Raw genomic sequence first — 27571 nt, 5'->3', positions numbered from 1 at the left:
CCGTGGCTGTTTTCAAGTAGAAACATGGATCCCACGATACTGCTACAAGCAAGTCTGACTGTGTTAATCCTTGTCGCCAGCAGCCACGGACACTTACAACCTGGTGAGTCCAGTGTGGTTCATTAGTGGTGGATGTGGATCACTCTGGTGTCCACTGGCCTGGGGACAAAAATGTTCCTGTAGTGGTAGTAGTCGTGTAGTCTTACATGTAAATTTAAAATCAGAAAGTATTCGTGCTCTCTTTGGTGTCTCGTGTCAGTGTTTGCTTCTCATAATCAAGGTTAAAACTTCACTATAACAAATGGACGTGCCAGTTGTTTGGGAACTTAATCAGTCAATAGTATTGAGTCAGTGTTATGATCCTGATGATGATCTGATACACCCTCTGCTATCTTGTATTTATGACGTACAAAAAGCTTTGTGCAGCAGCTGTAAATCACATAACCATTACAGGGCCCCGTCTGAAACTGGACCAGGCTCTGTTAACATTTCACAACCAGCTGACAGAAGAAGAGGTGCAGGTTTTATACACGTCGGATTACTGCTACAAGGTAAACAACATGCAGCGTCCTGTCTCCCTGTCCGTCTCTCTGCCACCTCCTCTGTCTTCTGCGTCTCTCCAGGTTTCTCTGCTGGCTAAGACATGAACAAGTCAACATACTGATGTGGATTTATCAGGTTTTGGGGACGTTCATAATCATGCACAGAGAACATAGGGATAGATACAGAAATCAACAGTGTGTTGACTGTCAGGTTTGACATTCATGTCTCTCACACAGAACTATCCAGTCACCAGAAAGGCTTAAAGAATACTCCAGTGATTTAGCGTTGGACCTTCCTTTAGTTTGGCGACTCACATGAAACAAGATGTAAAAAATATAATGGTCAACATATGTGCAGCTGAACTGAAGAAGTCCTCACTTTTATTTCCAAGTATAAATCAAGCTTCAAAAACACTTGATCCTGCATTTTCCATAATGCAATGCAACAAAACGTCCATCAGACCAGCTCTGTCCTGTCTTTAAAGCCGCACGTAACCCTTTTTAATTCAGTTTTCTTCTGTTAAAATCATAAAGTATCCTGATGTCAGCTCCCTTCAGAACCACAGAATACTCAACCTACAGTATATTTCCAAAGGTTGTGCTGTGTCCCTCACGACAATCAAACTCATCATTATGTGGAAAATATTTTTAGGATGTAAGAGAAGAGCAGCAGGTAAATTTAAAGATCTGCGTAGTTGTACGTAATTTTCCAAGTCACCTGCTTCTCCAACATATACCAGTCATTCCCAACCAATTAATATGTACTACCATAGCCACAAGTTCTGGTTTTATTGTGCACGTTCATTTTTAACAGCTGAAGGGATTTTAGAGATCTGAAGAGAGGAAATCTTTTTATGAAAGTTACAAAAACCAACAAAATAAAGAAAATATTAAATTTATCCTTGTGTTATCTTGAGTAGCATGTTGTCTTCAGTGAATCTTTATACTGCCCTGCACAAAGTTTGTGCAAATAAACTTTGTGCAGGACAGTATAAAGACATGTGATATGTGTACATTTTACTTATATTTATTTATTTCTCATAATCCTTATTTTTCACACTAGTCTTTCAGTCTGTCCTTCGGAGCAGCCAAGCCTTGAATCCTTATACCTCATTATAATCATTATGACTTTGACTGATTTTCCTTGAGGACCACTGTCCAATAAACCGGGGGCTTTCTGATGGTTTTACATCCCAAACTTTTGAGTGTAAAGTGCATGAAGTCAGTGTTTCTCCTCTTTATACTTCTCAGTGTGTGTACCAGCACTTGGCCTCTGTGAAACCCAACAACAACAATGCATCTGTGGTGATCAGCACTAAATTCACCCTGACTCTTCGGGTGGAATCACAGACCTTGAATGCAACTCTTTGCAGGTAACAAGTTTAATATTGTACCCGAGCATCAATAACATGAAAGCAGCTGTTAATTTACAGCCCAGAGAGGTAAAACTGCTGATTTGTTTCCTGTTTACTCATAATAACTCTGCCTGTGGGAGTGTATTGCTCTCAGACATAATATAGTGTGGTGGCATCCGATGATTGCATCAGCAGTCTGCATGATTATTTACAGGGCTGGGGGAGTAATCCTGACCTGCTTTCTGGACCTGAGTGATGCCCTCCCTTAAACCACCTCGCCGGGTATCGATCAGGGGCCTTTTTGGGGTTAATAAGACCCGACATTCCAATATTGATGAAAAGGGCTCATTAAAGCTTCAAAGCTACACGTCCTGTGGAAACCTCAGCGGGGATGTTAACTGGAGGAGACAGTTGCCATATTTATAAACAATCAGTACTGACAAGACACCGGAGCAGATCTTTCCATTTGAGGGGCTCTTGTAAACACAGAGCCAGAGATTTGGCTGCAACATGACAAGCCTCTCTGGTGCTTCTTCTTGCTCTCTCAGAGGTCCGGTCCTGGGCTTCTTAGATCAATGCTGAGGTCTCTAACCAGACTGTGCTGCTATTGATTTCCTTCTCCCTTTGAAATAACACTCCAAGCGATAGCTAGTATGTCATCCCAACAGTGGATCAATATGAGCGTGTAATGCATGTTTTTGGGGGCTGAAAGTGGAGCTGACGAGAGAACACACTGTAAGTCCACAGACACTAGGTGGTGCTCTTGAGTTGTGAGGTCTTCAGAAGGAGATAGGCGTCAGGTCAGGAGGGAAACGGCAGCAGTGGATGAAAAAAGTAATTACATGTATTCTTCTAAGGAAATACAATCTCAGAGGGGATCAAATAAAAACAGCCTTTGTGTGCTTTTGAAGGAGGCTTTTCTCCATATTTCGCTGTTTTGGATGCAGGTGGAGTCAGACGTATGGAGAAGGTGGCCATTACTCTGTTTGGATCCAGATGTCAGAGGCTGCCACTGAGGCCAGCTGCTCTCACAGTGTGGAGAAAAGGCCAAACAACACATACCTGCGTGAGTGCACGACGCTGATGAAGAATACAAGATGATGAAATTCAGTAATGAGCTGAACAGTTTTGAATAACTGTTTGAGGGTGAGTGCGATTGCCTCGGTGAGACACAATGACAGTAAGGGGACCTGTGTCCACGCTGGGGCCAAGCCTTTGATCCACTCTCTGCTTAATCGAGTCAGCAAAGAGGAGAATCACTCGGCTTGTCCACATCCACTGAGCACTAATTCTCATCCATCTCTTGGGACATGATGTGTATTGATCAAATAAGACATGCTTTCTTGAAAAGGGATAAAAGAAAAGCTTTTCTGTTTGTTTTGAGGGCCTGGCTCCACGAGTGGGGGGATTGTGGGTAATACATTAGGGAGTGTGGAAGGATTAGGGCATAATGGGATTTTGAAAGCATCTCCCTCCATAATGTACACTCTACTTAACAATATTGCAGATTATGTTGTAGATCGGACTTTTAAGGCCAAGCAGCCATTATCCGAGCAGATATATGGTCAGTGTGACTGCACCCCTCACTGTATGATGAGCTTCCATTAGCTCCACAGACCGGTGATTATACAAACTCCCTGTAGGACTTGCTCAGCGTAAGTAATGGTCTGGTCAGCAGCTCAAGACAGGTTAGAGCTGCCCTGCTTGTGAATTTCAAAGTTTACTTCAGTGCATCAGATTGATCGTTGGCAGGCCTTCATGAGGTCATTTGCTGGGCGTGGTATTCTTCAAGTATGCGTCTCTGTGCAGCTGCTATCAGATCCACCCTTTAATCATGTTAGTACTGTATTCTGTATTGTACCACAAACCACAAGGCACCTGCAGAGGCCTTAATTCTTACAAAGAAATCCAAGATATTGACTAATATTAAGTGTTTGACTTACGCAAACACATCCACAAACTGAACTTAATCTGGTTGTTTCAAATACCTCCATTAATTTTCTATTTATTCCGACAGTAACTAATAGAGTGAGCGGTGGCTGTTGCAGAGATCTGGCGCTGTTTCACTTCATGTGCTGAGAGCTTTATGGTGTTTTTATGGGCGGGCACCAGAGATGCCAGGACTTTTCAGAGGCAATTAAGTGACCACTCTTTGTTCAGAGTGGATGTCATAGTGTGGATTCAGCTCAGGTTAAAATGTCTTCTTTTTGTTTGTTTTTCCACTAAAGACAAACACTGCACACGCTGCCCCTTGATTTCCCGTGCTTTGACGCAAGAGGACCTCACTCGTATCTCCTGAGCCTGTGTGTTATAGTTTTATAAACAGTAGCACAGCTGTCAAATGTCTCACTGATATTTCAGTGCTGCTGGGGCTGCTGGGTGAGCAGTAATGTAGCAAGAAAGACAGTAAAAATAAGTTGTGTTTAGCATAATGTACATTAATCCAATGGTCCCATACAGTATAAAGGTATTTGTCCATGTGTTGTTTGATTATAAAGCAGGTCTAGGTTCTATATTAATACTGTGAAAATATCAAAGCCTCAGTCCACAGAGAAATGCACACAGCCTGTATTCAGACACTGAGCCTTAAAACCAGCCGTCAGAACTTCTGTAACTTTATGATGTCACAACAAAACCGTTACTGCTCTCAGCCATGCCCCAAGCCCCGCCCACCTGGATCCACCATCCAACCTTGCAGGATTTGGTTACTCTGAGTGTTTGCCTGAAATCTCCTATATTTTTATTAAATCACTCAGAAAACAGTGAGCCAATCAGAAGAATTCAGAATTCTGATTGGCTCGCCGACTTATTGTTACTAGAGCTCCAGAGAGAAGCCTGAGAGAGGAGATTTAAAACTACATTGAGCTGTTTTTTTATTCTTACAACAACAAATATATCTTCTTATGGATCAACATTTCAAATAAAACACAGAAGAAGAGGAAAATATGGGACCTTTAGTATATCAGCCTACATTATGATACATCAATGATAGAGTCGATGTAAGAAAATTTCATTATTTATTTCCCAAACAAAACACATCCAGGCCACTGAATCACACACTATAAACCTCATCCTGACCCACAGTGCCCTCTGTCTTTGTTTTATCCTCCCTGGTCCAGTGTAGTCTTACATTTTCCTGTTCGGATGCCATAGGCTTAGATTACCCAGAGTGATTGCTCTGTGATGGATCGACCCAGAGGTTTCCATTAGACTCTTGTTTGTCACTTGAGGGATCCCATTTGACACTGTTTGATTCCCACATGGGAGTCTTGAGGCGAGTAAAGCAGACAGTTTGGACTGATCTATCAGGCTTTTTATCGTTAGTCAGATTCTAATCTGATAGAGATGTAAACTACAAAGCTGACATGGATGTTACACAATAACCATTTGTAAACAATTTTTTTTCTTGCATTGTTCTGTCAGCTCTTCTGGTTTCAACTCTCCTACTGGCCATAATCGCTCTCTTATTTGTTGTGGCACCCTACATCTACAGGTACCTATATGTTTTTTTTTACATCATCCATAATGAAAATACCATTCAGCACTGATTACTGCTCCATCAGAATAAAGCAGACCAGACTTGTTGTCCTCTTTACAGGAGGCGTTGCACATCAAACTTTATTAAGACCATTTGCTGCCAAGGCCTCCAGTACTCAGTGGATGATGTAAGTAAAATGCTGCTTCTGATGAATGCATTAGATTAATATCTTAATAAATGCAATGAGGTCATACAGATGATTTGATTGATTGGCTGTAGATCAATCAAAACCCCTCAAGTGATTTCCATTAAATGAGGGCGTTAAGTGGATAGTCTCATCTGTGCAATTTTGAGATACCAAACATCAAAATATGTTCAAGATGCATCATTAAACCAACATTTTTGTTCAGTGATCCTGTGTGTAGGAGAAAAATATAAATAATTTGATGTGATTTATATTTTTATGTTTTTGTTTGGTCTCTTTATTTCGTTCACTAGAGAAGCAGTATGCAAAATAACTGCACCATCTTACTGCAGAAAATGATTAACTTTATGCTTTTTTTTGGTAATCAAACATTAACATTGCCTTGATCCACAGAGCAGTTACACTAAATTATTTTTCACTGGCCAACTCTGCAGCCTGAGATGCATACCAAAATTGCTCAGAGACTCCAGTCATCAAGCCGTTTGGGAGACACTAATGGAATGATTGATACAAATGTTAGCAGAGCCAGTTGTGCTGCAGACTTTCATAGAGCGTCGTATCCTGCCTATCATCTTGCTTCATAGCAAGAACCACTGTGTATTTTTGGTGAGCATGAATGGCTCCTCTCATTCTTCCATGCAACATGTCTCGGTCTTCCATATGCTGTCTGGATGGCAAGCAGATCCATCATAACATATTAGTGCTGGTGTCTTCCTGCTCTGGCTCTTTAAACTGCTGCATAAGGCCAGAGAGTCAGGCTAATCCAACTGAGAGGGCAACAGGCCACAGTCATCTCAATGCTGCATTCACAGAGCGAGGGAAAAACAGGCCCCGCCACCCCGAAAATGACGCAGAACAGAGATGCCCAACATGATTGAAAGGGGTTCTGACCCAGGTGGCTTTTGGACTTTTGTTTTTGTCAATATTTTGGCATCTCAGAACAATTACAGTCATGCAAAATCTTAAAACTATTTTGCATTACACTATATTTTGTAGTTGCTACAAGCACACAGCATGTAATCATGATTAATCACTGCGACAGAAGAGGGTCATTTTAAATTTAATGCCAATTAGCTTGTCATCTATTACCACAGGTCTTGTAATCAGCACTGTGATATGTAAGTTTTCAGAGCAACATGAGGCAGCTAAGCATTTAAAGATGCACTTATGCTTTATATTAACATTGGATGATGAATATATGTAATGTGAAAGGACTCACTCATAGTGACAGACCTACAGAGAAATATCACCTGACTGCAGCCCCCGCCTCAGTTAAGCATTTCAGTGTTTTTCAGCTTGTTGTTTTGGTAATACATTTGCTTTCTCAACTCTATGAGGCATTAGTCTCCCATTGTTTTTGCAGCTTGTTGCCCAAAACTCAATTAACCGCTTTCATGTGTTAAGTTGAACATTGTTGAAAAAGCTAACATATGCTAACATAGATTAGCTGCAACCTGAAATGAAAACAAAAGTCTCAAGTTGAAGGTACAAAGATTTAACATATAGCAGTAGTCATACAGTATATGGTGAGCTATTTGTCATACAACCTCACATGATCCACACTCGTCTTTACTTAAAAGCCAAAGCTCAGAATGATAATCTGCACCCTGTTTGTTCCTACAGGAGGGAGAACATGCTCGTGAAGCTACCACCAAAGCTCCACCAACACGTCTGCGCTCACTGGACACTTTCCGAGGGTATGTACTCCATCAACAACCATCCTGTTTATCAGTCTATCACCACATGCGGCTCGTTCACATGCTAATTCTTTTTGGAGCAGTCTGAGGCATGATGAAGATCTACAGGCCCGGCATAAAGAATAATTACAGGGGTCACAGTCTGGCCACATGCTCCCCCAAGCTTTTGTTATCAGGCGGTATAGCTTTGGGCATGATTTCTGATATCAGAGCGTCTCGGGTTTGGAACAGTGTGTTTCTGTTGGACAGGAGTGATGCATGTGATTGAATCTGGGCTCCCTGCTAGCCTTAATTGTGGCCTGGGGGTAGACACAAAGCACGCCTCTCTGGAAACAGGATGCTGGTGTGGCTTTGACCTCCCCCTTGCCAAATAATTGATGTAATAATACCGTCAACATATCAGCACACATCCACACAGCCATAGATCTCCTGCCAAAAGGGAGAGCGAGAGGAAATCCAGCAGCACAGAGGCAGCATCCAACAGACGATTGGCATCTTCTCCATCTGTGGCTTCCTTATGGATGAAAAGCCATCTGAAACCACCGTGCATATGTGCTCAATTCAAAAAACCTCATAGTTGTATTCCGTCAGGGCTGAGTTGGTTGAGGAGGTTTATACCAGAATTTGCAAAGGTTCAAGGAAAAGACATATTTCAATTTACACTTCCTGCCGCAGCACCGTTCAATCATATTAGCTGAAATGTCAGTCTAGGGTGACAGATACTTGTCGCATATTGATGTCCTGATTGGTAATACTGGAAATTCTCATACCTGACAACGCACTTAATCAAACTGTGACTCAGCGCTAAAGATTAACGCTGCATGTGCCTCCTTAGCCCCGTGACTTATGATCCATACCCCCTGATAAGTAACAACTTTCTACAGAGAACAGACACATCAGTCAACTGCCATAAATGCTGAGACATTTCCTGAAGGCAAAAGGCTTTTTCTTCTGAGCTGAAAGGTTTTTCTGATCATTGCTCAGGCTCCGCTGACATGATATACAGAGAACTGTGGGGTATGGTTGCACGTTAATTTTTCTAAAAGGATTTGAATTTTAATCTTGTGTCGCACTGCTAAAAGCCTGTTGCCGGCTTCCTTACTGTTGGAAATCGCACCGTCAGTAGTTAGCAGCGCCACACGACAGGGGGAACAACTATTACAACAAAACAATGGGTTGTCGGCCGCATTTAACACCAGGTGGCTGACTCGTTCTGTGCCTTATTTTGACTGAGCTCCAAGTTTCCCCTCCGGTTCAGTTTCAGCTGTGCTCTGATGTTTGGCCACAAAAGAAGAACCTTGGCTTTTCCACTCAAGTAGTAATTTATTATGACTAGATTGGGTGTCCACGTCCTTGATATAGCCATCACAGTGGGTAACTCAATACTCTGCAGTGAGTGTAACTATCCATTGCAACGGGGGAAATGTACTAAGCTAATACTCTAATTGGTAATGCATGTACAGTGACTCAAATCAAAGAAGTCCATCAGCATCTATCAATGAGTCATAACCAGTTGTCACTGCTGCGAGACAGACACGTCTGCCTGTAATCTGTTCGCTGTAAATCATAGAAACTGATTCGCAGACATGAATTAAGTCTATTACTGGAATGACAAATGTTCAGTGGAGAGCTTTAAAGGGATATTTACAACTTAAACTTGATTAGGAACCAAAGAAACACGCCTGTGGTGCTTCAGCCTGGACATTATCTGTTCTTGTATTAACTTTGGTGCAACATAAAACAAAGTGATCTCAGTACATATCATATTAATTAAGCACTTACAGTTTCCCTTAATCATAATTAGCAGGTGGAAGTGTGGCGCATGTGTGTGTGGCTTTTGCAACGTAACCTGCCAATAATGGAGCTCTTATTCACAATCAGACACCCAGAGTGTGTTAATCAAAACGATGGCCAATAAGCCATGATATTGCAGGGATTTTCACCGGGTCTCATCTGGCTGGTGATTTAACCTTTGTCTTTGTCACTATGGCAACTAATGGATATGTTCGTCAAAAATTAAACGATAGCCTGTGTGCATATGGGTGTGTGTTTGTGAGAGGGAAAAAGAGTCCATGGACACATGCACCAGGGTTTAGTCTACTTTAACAGCCCTTTTGAGATGATAGTGGCCGATTAAAATCTTGTATCAGCAGGTTGGGGCTAAAAGAGCAGTAATGGCTTTGGTGCACCTCTTAATTGAATCTGGGCAGAAAAACAAGAGGAGGCAGAGGCAGATACAGTGGACCTTATCAGACAGTCTCATTCTTAGAGCTTGTACTAATCTTGTTATGCCTCTTAAAGACCCCCTTATGATTTTTTCCCCCTCTTTTTGATTAAATAACACACGAATCAGAAGCATAAATTCAAGTATTAAGGATGTTGAAAGGATGGAATCTGAAAACCTCTGCAGCCGCTCGACCGTGCAGCCATTTACATTCCCTCGCAAGTTTGTGTTGTGTAATGGCACCCGCCCCATTTTCTTACATGCAACGCAAACACCTTTTTTTCCTCCAGCGTCTGATTCAGTGAAGCACTCCATCACGTGCCCGGTGTTTCAGCAGCCCTGGCCAGTGCTAAAGTATAAAGTGTATCATATATTAAACACAAAGTCTTTAGTCAGCACTCCTGCTTGAGGAGATCCAGAGGACGAGTGTTCATTTCCTGAGTGATTCATAATGCTTAGATTGCATTACCTTGCATTTGAGAGCGTGACAGAATAAAAAAAAATCCCCTCCCCAGGCCTCTTTAATTTTAATTTTGAAGTTAATATTGAATCAGAATCAAAGTATTGCTGTTGGATTGTTAGAAATGGTTTAGAAATGATAATATCATTATGCATTTCACCTTTTTATGTATTTCTAACAAAATTTGTCCCTTTTCACACACATTTCTTTCACTTACTCTTTGCTGCAGCATCAAGGTTAATCCCATTATTACTGATTGACTAAATAGTGTAGTACAGTGTTTACTCATTGTACTGTCTTTGTAGGTTCGCCCTGACAGTGATGGTGTTTGTGAACTACGGTGGAGGAGGCTACTGGTTCTTTCAACATGCACCATGGAACGGTTAAGTAAAATACAAGACATGCACAGATTTACAAAATAAAAACCAAAGTAAAAGTAGCACGTACACCACAGTCTGAAATTCCTGTTTCATTTCCCCTCATCTACATCTGAACAAGAGCTCACAGAGGTCAGTGTGTTTTATGGACAGAGCACGTAGGGGTGACTGGGTTGCAACAAGTTTCATTTCTCCAATCAGAAACAGCTGGAATGATAACGCTCACGCAGCGCTGCATGCTGCACATGCTCAGTTAGACACCAGGAAGACACGTGACACATTCAACATTTGCTGCTGTATTTATTGAAACTTGGTTTGGAGGTATGAAACTATTTTTGTCAAGAGATGTATCTTTGTCAAACTCTTCTGACATTTGGACGAATTAATCAAAACTTACTCATTTTGAGTCACAGTTTTGTTGACTTCCAAGTGACATGGTGATCATGTGTCAAGGTGTTTCTAGCCTGACCATGATGTTCTGTCATGGCTGATAAGGTTGTAACAAGTTATTGTAACTGTCCCGTAGCTAAGCAGCCGGATCAAAACAGACCACACAACAGTATTTCTCAACATTTTTACAGACAGAGGCAACAATAATTGCTCATTTAAAAAAACAAAAAAAGAACACAAACAAGTTATTTCAGGAATGATTTTGTATTTTTGGAATATATTTGCCTGTTCTGTTTATCACACATAAAATAGATAAATTGTGCCTATTTTGACTGAAGGTAGGCATATGTTCTATGCAAATAGAATTCTACTTTTTGTTCCATGTATTCTAATTTTATGTATAAATAAATAATAATATAATGTTATTGTAAAACAATGCATATTTTCAGAATACTATTCTTATTGAGACAAAAAGCTAAAGTTTATTATTGAAATTGAATGTATTTTTGATATGTTGCACCCGTCCCTGATCCGTGTTGCAACTGTCCCCAGGGTTGGGGTCAACATCTGACTTCTTCCATTCAAATAAATATTAGGAATGATATGTCACATGCAATCATCTTCAAACGATATGGGTAATTAGCAGACAGATGTAAGTTTAATAAAGTTTAATGTAAAAGTTTGGTTGGTCTTGTCCAAATAGTCTCTGATGCAAAAAGCTTCCCCAGTCTCCTTCTTCGTCCTTCTTCCCACAAAGCCTGGTATGAAATAAATGCATGAACTCAAGGCTATTATTACTCAATGGCAGCTTTCACCTCATCATGTCTGCAGCATTTTCTGACCTGTGGTCACTAATTATGATAAATGCTGCCTCAGACCTAACACACAGGACGCCATTCTTCACACGAGCCGGATCAAAGCTGCAATCCATAGATGTTTATTGTTATTAACAACCAGGGAGGAGAGAGGACGAGGAGGAGGGATGAGTGTTTAACTGACAGCTGGGAGAATATGTGAGGGTGTGGTGAGTGAGAAACACTCCCCCTACTGCAGTTTCCAGTCTGCCCCTTGAGCAAGGCACCTGTGATCCAAGGAGACAGTTGCTGGGTCCCTTTTCCCTGGGTGAATAAAAGTAAAAAAAATAATAATAATACAAAAGTGTCCCTGCAGCTTGTATGAAATGCATGTCATCGTTTAGGGGTGTTCTCAATTTAAATTTTATAATAGCCTCTTCACCACATCTACAAGGGTGTATTGATTTAATGGGTGGTTTGATTAATCTTCTCTTTGCTGCAGGGCCGCTACTGTCACAGGAGTGAAGATATTTATTAATCACACCTTTTTTAAAATGGAAAGTTAATAACAGAGGCAGCACTTTAAGGACATGGCATTGTTCTTAATTCATCTTCTTGTCCTTCTGGATTGCCAGGATTAGAAGAGGCCAAGAACTGTGAACTCTGCAAAATGGCATCAGATTCAAGTGTCTGTGTTTCTATTGATATTAATCTATGTCTGTGTCTCTTGTTGCAGGTTTAACTGTGGCAGATATTGTCATGCCGTGGTAGGAGGATATTTTCAGTCCTATTTTAATATACACAAAAATGAACAGTTTTGTACACATATCTATAATTGGATTTTTATAGTGTAATACTGTTGTTCCTTCCAGGTTTGTGTTCATCATCGGGACTTCGGTGGTGTTGGCTTTCAGGTCCATGCAGAGGAGAGGAGTCAGCCGCCTCCAGCTGCTGCGGAAAGTCACCTGGAGAACAGTCGTCCTCCTGATGCTCGGCTTCTGCTTCCTCAACTACTCTCCAAGAGACGGACCACGTAGGTGCAGAAATATGTAGCACATACTGTAATGGTTAATGGAACAAACACATTAAACGTGGACGTGCTTGTTCTGTACCTTTTGTTTTGTTGTGTAATGGGGAAATGATTAAAACCCAGACTCCACCATGTCTAATTATACGTCCACTTATATGTACGGTGCTGTAAATCATCAGCACCAGTGGAAAGACAGAGACTTTTGTGTTAATGCACCTGCTCATCTGAAAACTTAAACAAAGTGCATTAGCTGTTATATTGTGCAACAGCAAATGAATTTAATACAGGGTTTCTTCAAGCATCTCTATTCATATCATGTCATAAAGAGCTGCAACGATTAGTCAATTAGTCAATTAGTCAATCAAAAGAATACTCATCAAGTAAGAAGCAACTATTTTGATAATCAATTCATTCTTCAAGTCATTTTTAAAGCAAAGTAATTGGTGGTTTGATGGTTCTAGCTTCTTCTAGCTTCGAAAATGTGATCATTTTTCAAGCCGCAATGTTGGGTTTTGGTCTGTGGTCAGACAAAACAAGACATGTATTGACATTAGTTTGGATTCTCTGTAAATGCAATGGCCATTTTTCATTGTCTTCTGCTGTTTTATAGACCAACTCAATAATCGATGAATCGAAAAATGATCCGCAGATTAATTTATTATGAAAATATGTCTTAGTTGCAACCCTAATGTCATACAAGATAGGACTAATATACTGTACAGCTTATATTTAGTATGTTCATGATAAGAACAACACAAACTGCAGTTAGTCAGGTGACAAAGACAGTGTGTTTAGATCCAGATTTGTAGTGAAAGCCAAGGCTGCAGGGTGTCAGGGTTAAAAGTGGGGAAGCATCGTTCACCTGGGGACGCACAGGGCGCCCCTCACACATTAGCCGTTCCCGGTGCTAATGGACTTTCATGGGTGGATGTCTGTGTAACTGGGTTAACAAAAATATTGTTATTGTGTGTGCAGTCTCAAAATCCAGCACCAGGGGACATTTAACAGAGGCAGATTGAGCAAAAACAACCGCTGTGGTAATGGACAATTATAAACAGATAGTGTTACACCCTTCAGCCTCATGCAGCTGCCGCAGATGCTGGAGCTGCTGGAGCTGCTCAGAACAGCACGGTGACTTTTACCATAAACTGCAGCTCTGCCCTCTGTCTCCAAGGACGTCCTCTGCAGTTCAGTTGCAGGGTTTGATCTAATAAGAGAATTGAGACACATCAGCTCAATATGTTAAATCGTTTCAGTGTCAGATGAGACAGAAGAAGGTGTTAACCTTTGACTTCAACTATGAGTCATTTCAAATAAATCCTGCCATGTCAAAATCACCGTCAAAACAGTGGCAAAGACCTTGAAACTCCAGTTTTAGTGCGACTTACACACTACTGTGTTGGTTTAGAAAGTACCTGACTTAATTAATTTAAGTTCTTCTCCAGACATGGTTTAAACAATGTAAAAATATTCTACTATGATTAATATTTTGTTTAACGTGGTTTTCCCACATACAAAGAAAATACAAAAATGGAAAACTGGGACTGGAAACTCATCTACTCTTACTTCCTCATTGAGAAATCAGGATCAGGCCTTGAGCCCCGCCCACCACCTGCTTGCTCCAGGTGGACAGGTGAAAGAGCAGAGAGTATCAAGATGGTTAGAGGAGGAAACATCAGAGAGACTCAGCCTCATGTTTGAGCCTCAGTCAGACCCAGACTCAGAGGAAGGAGTCTGAGACCAGAACCAGAGACTAGCAGACGGATCAGAACAGTTAGCGTAGTTAGCATCTTTTTTTGTTCATGTTGTTTGTTAGCTTGTAACTGGAAGTGGCTGACACAGTGTTAGTAGCTGTGCTAATGCTAACTCTCTCGCTCTGTACTTTACTGACAAGGTTTCAGGTTTATTTAGCCCCGCCTCCCGTCCCCACAAGTTCACGGGATTGGTTTCTTAGGTTTGTGACGTATGAAACTCTGGCTGTCTGAATCTGTTTTTATGAAATTGTCATTGGTTCACTGCAGGTAAAGTTGGAAATACTCAGTCATGGTGGTGACTGTTTATTTCACTCATCATATGTCTTGTATTATATAAAAACATCATATGGATGTTAACAAGGTCAGACACTTTTTAATTGGAGGGGTCTTTAATTACAGATTAGATAAACTCAATAACACATCGTAATGAAGCTAAAAACACGGCACTTTCTCTTGGCTCCATAGAAGCTGATGTTTTGGACATACAAAAATATTCTTCTGCTTAAGGACACTGTGTTTTCAAGATTTGATGTCTGAGCATCTGACTTTGATGGTGACAAGTTACAAGCAAAGATCAGTCAGATAAAAATGAAGTTCAAGAGTCAGACTCAAATCCCTACTTTTGAATAACCTGTCTTTGAAAGGTTTTTTCGTCTCAGCAGTTTGCTCTACTTTCTGATGGCTTTACTCAGTTCTGCTCACTTCCACCATAGAAACATCGTTTTATTCAATCTATCACTGAAAGTGCTCAGAGATGGGAAGTAGACAGCAGGGCTTTCACTTCTTAAATGATATTGAACTTCAAAAAAGGTTTCAATTTCACACACTTACACACACACGCACAAAAACCTACATACATTGATGAGAAAGTGAAACAAAGGGTGTTACAGCGTCCTGAAGTTCACCTCACATCTGTAACTTTTACAATGATTTTTATTTAAGTGACAGTTTTGTTGGGGGCAGATACAGTAAATTATCCTGGAGGGGGCTGTAACCTGCATATTTAACCAATGCGTCGTCAGTGAGAGCTTCCTCTTTTCCTGTGAGAAGAGAGATTTCCGCCTCTTATTTGATTTGAACGGATCAATGATTGGGATTACACTGTTTCTACAGCATTTCGTGTGGGAAAGAGGTTTTCAATTAACTAATGTGTAGATTACCATCAATCTCTCAACCAGAAGCCGAGCCTATCCAAACCAATTTGTCGAGACCAAGAGATAAGTGGAAATCTTTGATCAGCTTCCCACCTTCTTGGCACGTCCATATCCTGAAGGCTGACACCATTTCCGTGTATGTCGTGCTGTCCATCATCATCCTCCTCCTCCGGGAAGTAGTGGGAGTAACATGATTGAAAAGATGTTCTCATGTTTAATATGATGAAATTCCTGATTTATAATTTGTTTAATTCAGCAGCAATAACTTCAGACTGATGAGTTACAGCTGTGCCTTGTGTGAATTGTAAGTTGTTTGTCAGTATTAAGGTGCACGGTGCTGTTGTGAGTGTTTGTGCTGTGCGTTGTTGACTGTGTTCTAGTGTCCTGGTCCTGGCTGCGGATCCCTGGAGTGCTGCAGCGTCTGGGCTTCACATACTTTGTTCTGTCTCTCCTGCAGACTTTCTGGGGCCAGAAAGAAATCCCACTGAGATCGGTGAGCAGCTCTGTCAAGTTCAATTTCATCATTGCAGGCGCAAGGAGGAAAAACTCTGAAGAGTTCCAACCTGAAACTACACACTTAAAATCTAAAGTCATCATGCTAACGTGCTCAGAATAACTAGGCTAACATGCTCAGGTGTAGCAGGTGTAATGTTTATCATGCTCACTGTCTTAGCTAAGTATGTTAGAATGCTAATTAGCATGAGATGCACGGTAGAACTTAGGTGCTGCAGGTATTTGGTCATGAACCAAATTACTGGACAAATGGAAGCTTTCACCTGATAACACTGCAAGAAGAAAACTCAGAGGTTCAGCAGTCAGTAGGAAACATCAGCGACCTGAGGTGCACCATGAGAAGTTGCGCACCAGGCAAATGCTTTGGGGTCCTCAAGGGGAGAAGGGGCCTAAGACGGCCCCTCATATTGGCACATTTTGCAATGAAAACTATAAACCCCCTTAAACCTCCCATAAAGACACTATACTGTACAGTGCACTGATGTTGCCCCTATAATGTGATGATATATGCCGTCTACCCATTGCCTGCATCTGAGGCATTCAGGGAAGAGCTGTAAATTGTAGTGTCTACCAATAGTCTGTATGGGGGTGGGGTTTTTTTTGGTGGGGGGGTGGGGCTTCTTTGACTGGCCCCCCACCCCCCAGAGATTAGCATCGCCATTCTCAGTGACTGTACAAAATTTAGTGCCAATCCGTCAAATAGATTGTAGACGTTGAGATATTTCATTGGAAAAGAAAGATTTTGACCTGCTGGTTGCATTAGATGAAAAGTCAAAGGATCACCAAGTCATGATTCATCTTCTAGGCACCATGAACATCTGTACCAAGTACCCAATAAATGATCAACAGACAGACTGACACTGTCCATAAATCCACGCCTCTAGCATGGCTAAAAAAAAGAAAAAAGCTTCTGTGCAGTGTTGAGTTGTGTGTTTTGTGAGTCTTTTACCTTAACAACATTTGTGTATGATGCAGTATCACTGCTGGAACCCTGTCCAGGATGTGGTCCTGTACTGGCCTCAGTGGCTGATGATCATCCTGCTGGAGACTCTGTGGCTGTGCCTCACCTTCCTCATGCCTGTGCCCAACTGCCCCACGTAGGTTCAAGCAAAGCTCCCGCTTTCACGAAACAGTCTGCTCATTAATCCTCTGCACATATATGTTATGTATGTCTTATGCTGAGATAATCTCCAGTTGGGGCTGTTGCACTGCAGCAGAGGTGTTAGTGTGCACCTTGTGTTGCTGGTGTTATGAACCGCTGTGATTTATGGGCCTGTGGTGGATGCTTCAGAGGGCATAATTAGCCAATCTCAGTCTGTCATGTGCAATAAGAGGAGCGGAGGCAGAGGATCCATCTTCCTCGCTCCGTGTCTTCTGCTCAGTGCTGCTTTTTGTGTGTTTTTCCCACATTCCTGTGACCCTGCGTGGCAGACTGTAGGTTTAAATAGGAGCGCCTTTTCCCCTCAGCTTCTTCAGCAGAAACTGATTGTTGTTTTTATTTTTTTAATGTGGAACGTGAGGTTATCTGGTGAAGACGAATCTCATACAAAGCTTTAAAACAAGAGGGGATATTTTGCACCTGAGGAACTTCCCTTGTCTAAATCTGTGTTCCTAAAATTCCGTTTTAGAGGCTTTTTGTTTTAGTTTTTAGTCCTTTTCTTTAATTTCATTTCTTTATCAGTGACAATTTCATATTCTACTAATCATGATTGTACTCTTGTTTGTTATCAGAGGATATTTGGGTGCCGGTGGAATTGGTGATAACGGTCTTTACCCAAACTGCACTGGAGGCGCAGCAGGACACATCGATAGACTGATGTTTGGTGACAACATGTACAGATACCCCACATGCAAAGTAAGATCTTTTCCTCATATCGTTCTTTATTCTTTCAACCATCTGTTATAAAACTTGCAGGTGGAATTAAAACCATTAATACAACCTTGATGATTCTTTTTCATGTTTCTGTTTTCCAGGAGATGTATCAGACCACGCAGCCCTTTGACCCAGAGGGGGTTCTGGGTACGATCAACTCAATTGTCATGGGATTCCTGGGGATGCAGGTAGGTCAGATCATCTGTTTCTTCTTTATGGGTCAACAAGTGTTTATTCTGGTATCTATATTTTAGGTGCTATATTATTCTGTTGTCACGGTTAAGTTCCAGATGTCCTTTTGCTCAGAATAGAAGCAATGTTTTAAATGGTGCTGCATTTTCAAATGTATAGATGAGCTTACTTTAAAATTATTCACAGAATAATTGTGACAGGCTCAGTTCACACAAACCACGACATTTTCCCACTCTCCTCTACTGGCATGTGGATGGTTTTGGTTTTACTTGCCCAGGTTTTGTGACATCTGGTGCCACATCAATATAGATAAAGTGAATGACATTTCATTTGTGATGCTCAAACCGTTTTAAACGACGGACATCGCTGGCGTCATAGTGACTAATTGGCTTCCAATGACAACTGTTGCCAGGAAGTAACCTGGACATGGTTTCTAGAAAGGCATGATTTGGGTGAATTGCCCCTTTAAGTCCTGAGAATGCCGGCACCTGATTGGCTGAGATTCAGATGGAGCCACACTTTCTCAGTGAAGGCCTTCTCATAATCAGCTGTTTAGACAATAACAATCAGAGCCATGTTTAGCTCAAATTTTACAATGAATCCATTGATAAATTCATTTTTATAATGATAACAAATGAATCAATTTGCCCAGAGTATCAGTGATCACATGATCTTAATAGGTCAATAAAGACCCCTCACGGGCAGTAAGTGAAGGTCGTGTGAAGGACTCTTTGCCGCCTCATTATCAGAGCACAGCTGCCCTCCTTTATTGACAAAACGTTGTCAGAAAGAGAGGAGAGAGCTTTTGGTCTTTAGGCCTGAGTCTCTGATGGCGACAGTGTCACTTATAACCATTTGTGTTGTGGGAAGTTGCCGGGCAAAAGCAGCCACATAGTTCAATTCCCAGCGGGCGGTTAGCACTGAGCCCTTCAGTCAGCGAGTCTTAGACGACACGCCAGGTGTCCGCTGCCCTGCTCTGTGTTCGCCCCGTGCTAATGTCCTCAGCTGAAACATATTTATCATCACCAAATTAATCAGAGGGTGCGGATGACTTACACACAACATCTGGCTGGGATAGGAGAAATGTGACCGCCAATGCCAGGGACACAGTATTGACACCCACATCCCAGGCCTATTTGGTTACTGAAGGTGTTTACATGGTATTTCTCATTATGTGTATGATTGAATGGGTTGTCGTCTCTGCGCTTATCTCTTCCTCCTTCTCCACAGGCTGGGAAAATTATCATTTCCTATAGGGGGTTAAACGTCCACATCCTCGCTCGATTTCTGGCGTGGGCCGTCGTCCTGGTACGTCACATCATGTGGAGGTTTGAAACACAGCTGGTGAAGTAAATGACTATAAAAATCAATTGATAATTTAAAACCAAGACAACAAATCACTTCCTGCTCCTGTGACTCACACATAGCTGAGCCTTACAGGTAAAATCTGCAGCGTGTTTTCCAGCCACTCTGCTGTTAGTCATAGCTGCCGTAGCCATTCATTAGCAGGGACTTGGGAGAGGATATGTGTGCGATCTCAATACAATTAAACAACATCCATGTGTGGCTTTGTTTCCGGGCAGACATGAGTATCCAGTGCCTCAGGGGGATACACACTGTCTCTCACCGCCTGTCTATGCCTCACATGTGGTTTTAGATTAGACAAGTTGTGCATATTACTTATAGTCGGTATATTAGCATCTGATTAAGAGCACAATCAATTCATTTATCCGCATGCTAAGTCTCACCAAATCTATCTACAGTCAGTACACAAGACAGTTTTGATAAAGTGATATAACAGAATCAGATTTAAGTCCATTCAGATCCAAAACAAAGATAAATCTTGTCATAAATCTTGGAGGAAAGCTTCTGACGTCATATTTGTTTTGGATCAGTGCTCATTCAGGGTGGTCTGAAAACACAAAAAGAAGCAAGCCGGCCTCTGTTTCATTTACAGGGGCAATGTGTCCCACAGGGAGCAGCCTAGTGTTATGTGAGATGGCCCGTTTTGCATTTCTAAACCGGTGACAGGAGGCCGTTAGACTGCTCTAACGAGATTGACAGACATCCATACAGAAAGGCCAGACTGTGCTGAACTGTGCCTGGCCACTGTTTTTATGCACGCATATAGTGAGATGCTGCAGAGATGTGGTGTGTTTGCAAAACGGGGTTAGTAGGAGCCTGCATGCTGTGGAGGCAGACATCCTGAACTGGCAGTGCTGTGACCTGGAGCGATGATGGAGCTGGAGGAGCTGGCTGCATCACTCAGCCTTGGGAATCAAACTGTGCAGGATGAAAAGAAGGGGCCAATGGACTCAGCCAGAGGAAACCACACAGGAACAGAGACAGATCCCATTAGTTTTAGGTTTTGTGGTTGATGTATACTACTGTGCCTTTTCTGTAATTTTAGATTTCAGATTCCTTCAGTCTGGTATGTGTATGGGGTTTATTTATTGGGCCCATGTGTTTAAACCACACTGAAGCCTCTTAGCCAAAGGAAACAGCTTCTTTTGTTAACATTGTCTTATCAGTGATGCATCGGTCAGATAGTCGGGTTTTTCAAGTCAAGTTAAATTTATTTGCATAGCCCAATATCACATACAATATCTCAATGTGGCTCACTAGCAGTGTGTCCTTAGTCAGGTCATACGTTCTAAAATGGCAGGAAAAAAACCTTAGCATGTCAGAAAGTAAGAGTCTGCAGCCGTGCTAGCAGCTCCCTGAGCCTGTGCTTACCGTAATCACGGCTTTGAGCTAAATGCCAACATCAGCATGCTAACATGCTCTCAAATGCTAACACACTGGTGTTTAGTGGTTATGTTCACCATTTTAATTTAGCGTGTTAGCCTGCTAACATTTGCTAATTAGCACTAAACACACCTGATGGGAATGTCATCAGTTTAGCAGTTAAATGTTGACCTGATGATGGCACTAGATGAAAAGTAAATGGATCACAAAGGTTATTAGAACTCATTATGTGGTTGAGCATTAACGTGAGTAAACTTTAATGGTAATCCATCTAATATTTGTTTAGATATTTCAGTCTCAAGTAGAGGGAAGCTCGCGCCCGGCTCAAGTGTAGATGAAGCTGTAGGTGGGAAACTGACAATTTAACAAAATGAACAGAAAGTTTGTTGAAATATAAAATACAACAGCTTTATAATAGGTCCAATAATTATGTTGTAAATCCAATATAAGTGCAGATGCCCAAAAATGTGCCTCTTATGTATCTGGAGAAATCCTGCTTACATGAGAATCAATTGAAATTTTGTAGTGAGAATTTCATTAACCTCAATTCTTAAATGACAAATCTCCCCATTATGTCTCCTGGTGTTGAATCTTATTGACTATTATTGTGGAGTGAGAGTGGCTGGAGGGAGGTGAAATATATTAGATCCATTTGGCTTCTCCCAGAGGCAAAGAGTGACAAAGTAACACATGACTAAATGAATAAACATTAGGCTTTATGTTTTTCCATTGTATCTCATGGTTCACCAGTTCATGCTACATAGATGATGTAGATGCTACTCAAGATCGTAATGCTGAAAATGATATATTTCAGGATCATGCAGTGTTTAGTGACAGATCAATACAGGGGCTTAAAATCCTGCTTAACTGAAATAGTGAATAACAGTTAAATAGATTTTCTCACATTGTGATGGTTGACAGAGAGAGCAGCCTGTTTTTATTGATTTTGGGAACAGATCCAGACCCTGTGTGAAGCATAAATACAACATACAATCACCTCCACGTGCTCTGCTTATGTGTATTTGCTTTAATTTCTTCTTTAATCTCTGTGGCTAAATCTATTTTTAGCCAAATTAGTTTTAGTGATTGGCCTGTTCTTGATATTGACTTTTCTAATATGATTTGGGCTCAGAGGGGAGGCAGGAAGCAGAGCTGAACTGCCTCTTGTTTCAGACATGTGCTCTTGACATTAGCAGGTCTCCTCAGCGGAGGAGGGAGGTAGCTTATTTCTGCACGCGCCTGACCACAGGATTGGTATTATGCACAGGAGGTTCACAAAGTATCAGAAAGTGTTGATTCAGTACAACAGCAGAGCCAGGGTTTAGCACCAGAGTTCACTGATTTCTGTGGCGGGATTGATATTCAGGGGCGGCCATGCATCTTCTTCCTAATAAACAACAGCCCCTGTTAATTAAAGTCCAACGATCAGGCTCCAGAAGTGAGAGATTGAAATTGAGCGATTGCCCCACATACCAGCCCTTTCCCACATCCTGCTGCCTGGATAGCCTGGAGACTTAATCCAGTCCCGGCTAGGCTATTTCCACACCATCGATTCTGTCATCTATACACATGATGGATAACCACCTAACAAGCATGTTTGGATTCTGATCCCGTGCCCTGGGTTTCTCTCTGGAGCACAAAATGCTTCAAGTATCTCAATCATATGCAAAGGTAAATAGATGAGACAATAAAAGCTTTTATTGATGTAGGTTCATCAGATCATACACAGTTCTGCTGTATCGTGGTTGATAAGGCTGTGGAGTCAACTGGGGCCCAGATATACTGTCGGTGGATCTCTTTGAAGAGCACCACATTCCAGTGTAGATGTTCAAATTGGCATGTTTGCACTCAGTTATTGTGTGTGTGTGTGTGTGTGTGTGTGTGTGTGTGGCTCGATGGACCGAGTTCGTCTGACTCTCAGATAATCGGTTAATCTGCCGGACTTGCTTGATTCTGTTGCCTCATGTTTTAGCAGCCCAATACGGCTCGCTTTATCGTCCTCCATCGATTTGAAATCTGTTTCATTTCCACCCTCAGGGAATCTCTGCAGCCATCCTTACTAAGTGCACACGAGACGGAGGATTTATACCTGTCAATAAAAACCTTTGGTAAGTGCTTCCTGACCCTCTAAATCCAGCCACTTTTCCTCACAAAAGAAAGGATGGGTTTCCAACAGGCACAAATCAGAGCTGCTAAAACATGCGTTTACTTACCTCTAACAACAGCTACGACTGTAAATAATCACCCGGGCTGTCGGGAGTGTGAGGTGGAGCGGTCATACATCCTCCCAACATGATCACTCTTCCTTATGGCCAGCAGTATTAAGGATGCTTTATCCTCTCTACCCCAGAAGCACTCAGTACACATTTCACCAGCCCTGGTTGATGGGCTCTGGGAAAAGCATCTATATAATCATAAGGCAGTCTAACCGCTCCCAAACTATCATATGCCATTTTGGAAAAAAAAGGCACACCATCTTGATAAATGTTTGTAAAGATTTTGCATGAAATACAGCGCAATTACTCCCTCAGACGTAGATTACTTTACGACCTGTGCATTTGTTCCACTCCTATGTTCCCCTTAATATGATGTGAATCATTTTAATGTTTCAGCAGGAAGAATACCATTTCATCTGTGATGTGTAAGCAAATTCTTCATGATGTTCCACTGGGGCCCCCAGTAACACTGTGCTCATCCCTCGCCATTACCTGACTGGCTTTTATAGGCAGTTCATCATGCACAGGTTATTGAGCTCTTGAGTACAAGTCCCTGCCTGGATGTCTAGAAGTAATTAACTCCCAGCCAAGAGTCCTTTTTGGCCCCACTTCAGCTGAGATAAAAAATAAAAAAGCCCAGTGAAAGGAGGCTCCAAGTGGCGGCCATTTTACATTAGATGGTATTACATCAACCATTCTTGCACTTAAGAACAGACAGGGACATGGCTGCCTGGCACGGCTCCACCGGGCACGTGCCAAGGATCCACTGCTGATGCTTTAGACAATTCAACAAACTGTGGAGCAGTTTGTTGGATTGGCTCGAGACCCCTGGGTGTTATTTATCTGCAGCAGAGGATTGATAGACTCTGTGTTTTTACACCCTTGTTCACACCATACCACTAAAATTTTAGTGATGCCCAAATGAGTACAATGTTGCTGTTGTTGTTGTTTGTTGTCTCCAGGTCGTTGTCCTATGTGACATGTATGGGCTGTTTCTCCTTCCTGCTGCTGGGAGCCATGTACTTTGTCACTGACATCAAGGGCTGGTGGGGCGGACAGCCATTCATATACCCAGGTAATGTTTATTGACATTTCAAATGCTATGCTTTGGTTATAATAACCTCAGAAACATGATGGGCAACCATCAACACATGAATCAACAAAATGAGCTTAATTTCCTAAAGTGGTTATAATTAATATTTTTATACAGGCAGCTGTATTCAGCTAAACAGCTCTAAAAGCCCAGTGTACACTGCCTGACCGGCCCCAGACAGTTACATACAACATACAAGTCCAACATATCAACTTTAACGATGGCAATATGTCAGTGTGCTGGGTTTGCAGCTTGTCACCAAAATATCTGTTAATGCAAGAATGAAAATCCGTCAATTGTTCTCGTAATTGCAGCCATTTTGATGGTGCTTTGAATGAGCTATTTGTAAGTTTTGCTAATGCTACATAGCTAACATTAGCATTAACAGCTGTTTACTTACCAGTCTAGAAAAAACGTTGTGAGTTCAGCATCAAACTTCATTCCTTTACTCACCAAGAGTCGTCTCCAGAAGTGGAAAGAAACACCAATGTTATCTCTCGTCTCTATCACATCCTTTTTTCTACTGACGTTAGCATGCTAACCAGTTAGCCCCAGCCTGAGTCATCACTTTCTGATAGCGACTCACTGTAGCCTCCAATCTGCCCTGAAGACGTAGCGCTGCTCAGAGGACGTGTTATAACCTCTTGTCTTTTGGTTTGTGTATTTTATATTTGTATTTGTGTACTGTGATTTAGCCTAGGGACAACGGATGTAAATGAGCATTTTTGCAACAATCCAGCATGTTAACGTTGTACATTTTGTACCGATGTTGATTAACATGTATTGTCCCTATCAAATAAACAAGTTGATAAATAAATGCAACAAAGCTCTTGTTGAGCAACAATCCCCATCACTCACGCCCGGTAAGAAACCGTGTTGTGTGGCAGAGAAAACTTACAAACAGCCTCTGTAAGTTGATTGTGCGCTCACCACGCCCATTCAAGTAATTTGGGAAAAAGGAATGCTGGCTTATCGCAGCAGACAAATGTCAAAAATCATTTTAAAATGCTTTGCAGAGTCTGACCAAAAGTAAGCACAGAAATTAGCCTCTTAGATTAGCAATTTAAACTAACTCCACAGAGATATACTCCTGGGGCAACTTGCCATCTAACAAAGCCAGCTGTCTATTCATTTAGAACTTCTATTTATCATTTATTTCTGGATTCAACTTCAAGAGAGGGTAATTATACAAAAGTGTCCCTAAAGAGGGTGACTTCTTTCTTGGGGTCATAATCGCTGTTTTGGTCTTTCTTCCAATTTTAGTTAGAAGTTTAGAGTTTGAAATGATTCTTGTAAAAGTGAAGTTTATTTTGAAAGCTCTTGAAGGTTCACACTGCTCGCCCCAGAATACTTCAGTTATCAAGAATGATGAAGAATAAGACCAAGGCTGAAAGTCCTGTTCAGTAACAACCTGTGTTTACCTCCTCAGGGATGAACTCCATCTTTGTGTATGTGGGCCACTCTCTCCTGGGTTTCTACTTCCCGTTCAGCTGGGAGATGCACTTCCAGCAGAGCCACTGGGAGTGGCTCTTCCAAAGCCTCTGGGGAACAGCAGTGTGGGTGTTCATCGCCTACCTGCTCTACAGGAAGAAATTCTTTCTCAAAATATAAACAGGACGTTCATCTGCCTCCCCTTGTACTCTGTGGATGCCATTATCTTATTTTTTCAATTAAAACAAACTACATTCATAAGGTATATCGATCATTATAACATCTGTGGGCGTTTTAAAAACCTGGCCCACTGTGGTTGGCGTAATCACTTCAGTTTACTTTTCAGTGATGTACAATCTACCCACGTACACTTGAATGAATTGCACTGATGCTAACATCCAAGTCATCTGATGGATCGAGCAGCAAAGAGGAAATTTTTCATCAAACAAGCTGTAGCATAATGGAAAAAATATGAAAATGTTCATCCATGAAACCCATTAAATCAGCATCCAGTCTGTGAAGAAGACGTCTGATCCACTGTCAGTGTGGGCAGCCGAGGTTTTATTTGATGCCACTTGTTTTGTGCACTGAATACACTGATTAAATCAAATATACTGAGGTGGTACTTAACAAATTAGGCCGAGTGATTCCAGTACACACCAGGCCAGCTATTATGAGTCTGTTGCCATGGCCACTTCTCCTCCTTCCCTGTGTGTGTCGGTGTACGTGCATGTGTGTGTGTGGGTACCATCTGCTGTCCAAGTGACAGTACTTTAATAGGGGTCAAGATGCACATCTCACAAAGGAGTGTCATTAATGGGACTGAAACCTCTTGCACTCATTGTAATAGAAAATCAGGGAAATTACACAAATCCAATTCATCAGACGACAACGACAAGGCCCCCCTCCCCTCAAAGAGCCCGAGCCCTTTACACATTTAACATGTTATTTATTTAATGCACAAAGCTACTTAACAACTGAAAGAGTTCATTCTCAGACTCAGATTATAATATTTCCACATGGTTGACAGTCGCGTTGAGTGACCTATGCATATTTCTGCAGAATGTATATATGACAGTGTGTGCCCTCAGCATCAGGTCAGGTGGTGTGCACATCATGAAACGACCATCTAGTTAATGAAATGAAATATCAGCATCATGCTCTTCCTCGCACAGTGAAATCATATTACACACTCCTCAGAAGCCTTGAAAACATTACATAACATGCCGTAGTGGTTTTGTGTGGTAAGTGTCTCAGGAACAGAAGTTGTTGTTTGAATCCGACTCGGTGCATCCAGCCTTTCCTGAGCAAGAACCAAGTCCATTACTACTTTCCTAAACTACTGTGCCAACAGTGGAAACGCATAGATGCTTCTTTCATGGGGAGAAAATGAAATCGATACAGACTCACCACAGAAGCCTTAAGATATCTTTTGTGTATTCGCATGCAATGATAAAGCTTTTTATTTAAATATAAGCATTTAGCTGACTCATTGAGCGTTGCTTACAGTAACTGCAGTGGCATGAGCACAGAAACCATTAAACATCACAAGTAGCTGTTAGAAAAGATCAAGAGGGTCAAAATAGAAAAATCTAGGCTGTGGAGGTGATGAATATTCTGCTTATATTTCAGATTGAATTTCTGCTAATCTCATCCTGCAGTGCTCTAAACTTCTGGCTGCTGTCTTGCATTGTCACAAAAAAACCCATTAGACACCACTATGGTTCCACACACCACACTTCCTTGCCTTTATTGATTCTCATTGAGCATATGTCTCAGGATACCTATAGTCTGTCATATGGAAACTTTATCCCTGATACAGTGTTCTCATGCAGACCACTCGGCTTCTAATATTCACATAATGGTCCCCATGATGATCTCCCATGATAGAGTTAACAGCATTACATTCACCCAGCTATATAGAGTAAGTGAGTACAGTATCTGCTCAGCAGATCATTTATTACAAATGTATCATCATCGGTTACACAAACAAAGACAACACGATACCTTGCAGCAAGTCCCAATTGTCAGACATTTTCTTTTTA

At 41.6% G+C, this 27571-nt stretch overlaps 1 protein-coding gene across 3 annotated transcripts; it reads left to right on the top strand.

Moving 5' to 3' along the window:
* On the top strand, positions 1-26160 carry LOC111669430 (heparan-alpha-glucosaminide N-acetyltransferase). 3 transcript variants are annotated; one of them, XR_015438430.1, is made up of 18 exons: positions 1-103; positions 454-551; positions 1794-1915; positions 2845-2963; positions 5321-5390; positions 5496-5562; positions 7204-7277; positions 10267-10343; positions 12259-12289; positions 12395-12555; positions 15841-15953; positions 16949-17070; positions 17705-17828; positions 17948-18034; positions 19269-19366; positions 22824-22894; positions 23965-24077; positions 25525-25724. XR_015438430.1 is itself a non-coding variant. In XM_023425727.2 (18 exons), the coding sequence occupies exons 1-18, from the start codon at positions 25-27 to the stop codon at positions 25704-25706; spliced, it is 1788 nt and encodes a 595-aa protein (XP_023281495.1). In that variant the 5' UTR covers positions 5-24; the 3' UTR covers positions 25707-26160. The 3 variants fall into 3 exon arrangements, 2 of the variants coding, with proteins under 2 accessions (XP_023281495.1, XP_087035275.1); XM_023425727.2 differs by having other exon boundaries at positions 5-103; positions 19269-19346; positions 25525-26160; XM_087179149.1 differs by lacking the exons at positions 1-103; positions 454-551; positions 1794-1915 and adding an exon at positions 2671-2731 and having other exon boundaries at positions 19269-19346; positions 25525-26160.
* The last annotated feature ends 1411 nt before the right edge of the window (positions 26161-27571 follow it).

This window comes from Seriola lalandi, unplaced genomic scaffold, assembly GCF_002814215.2.
Source record: "Seriola lalandi dorsalis isolate HSWRI2012SDOR001 ecotype SW California unplaced genomic scaffold, Sedor1 jcf7180002054795, whole genome shotgun sequence".
In the NCBI taxonomy this organism is placed as follows: domain Eukaryota; kingdom Metazoa; phylum Chordata; class Actinopteri; order Carangiformes; family Carangidae; genus Seriola; species Seriola lalandi.
The sequence above is the reverse complement of the archived record's forward strand: the minus strand, read 5'-3'. Positions and strand labels throughout refer to the sequence as shown.

Coding starts and splice junctions, on each gene's coding strand:
- LOC111669430 (XM_023425727.2), top strand. CDS start 25: ATGGATCCCACGATACTGCTACAAGCAAGTCTGACTGTGTTAATCCTT. Junction 17,829..17,947: donor ACAGATACCCCACATGCAAA/GTAAGATCTTTT, acceptor TCTGTTTTCCAG/GAGATGTATCAGACCACGCA. Junction 19,347..22,823: donor TGGCGTGGGCCGTCGTCCTG/GTACGTCACATC, acceptor TTCCACCCTCAG/GGAATCTCTGCAGCCATCCT.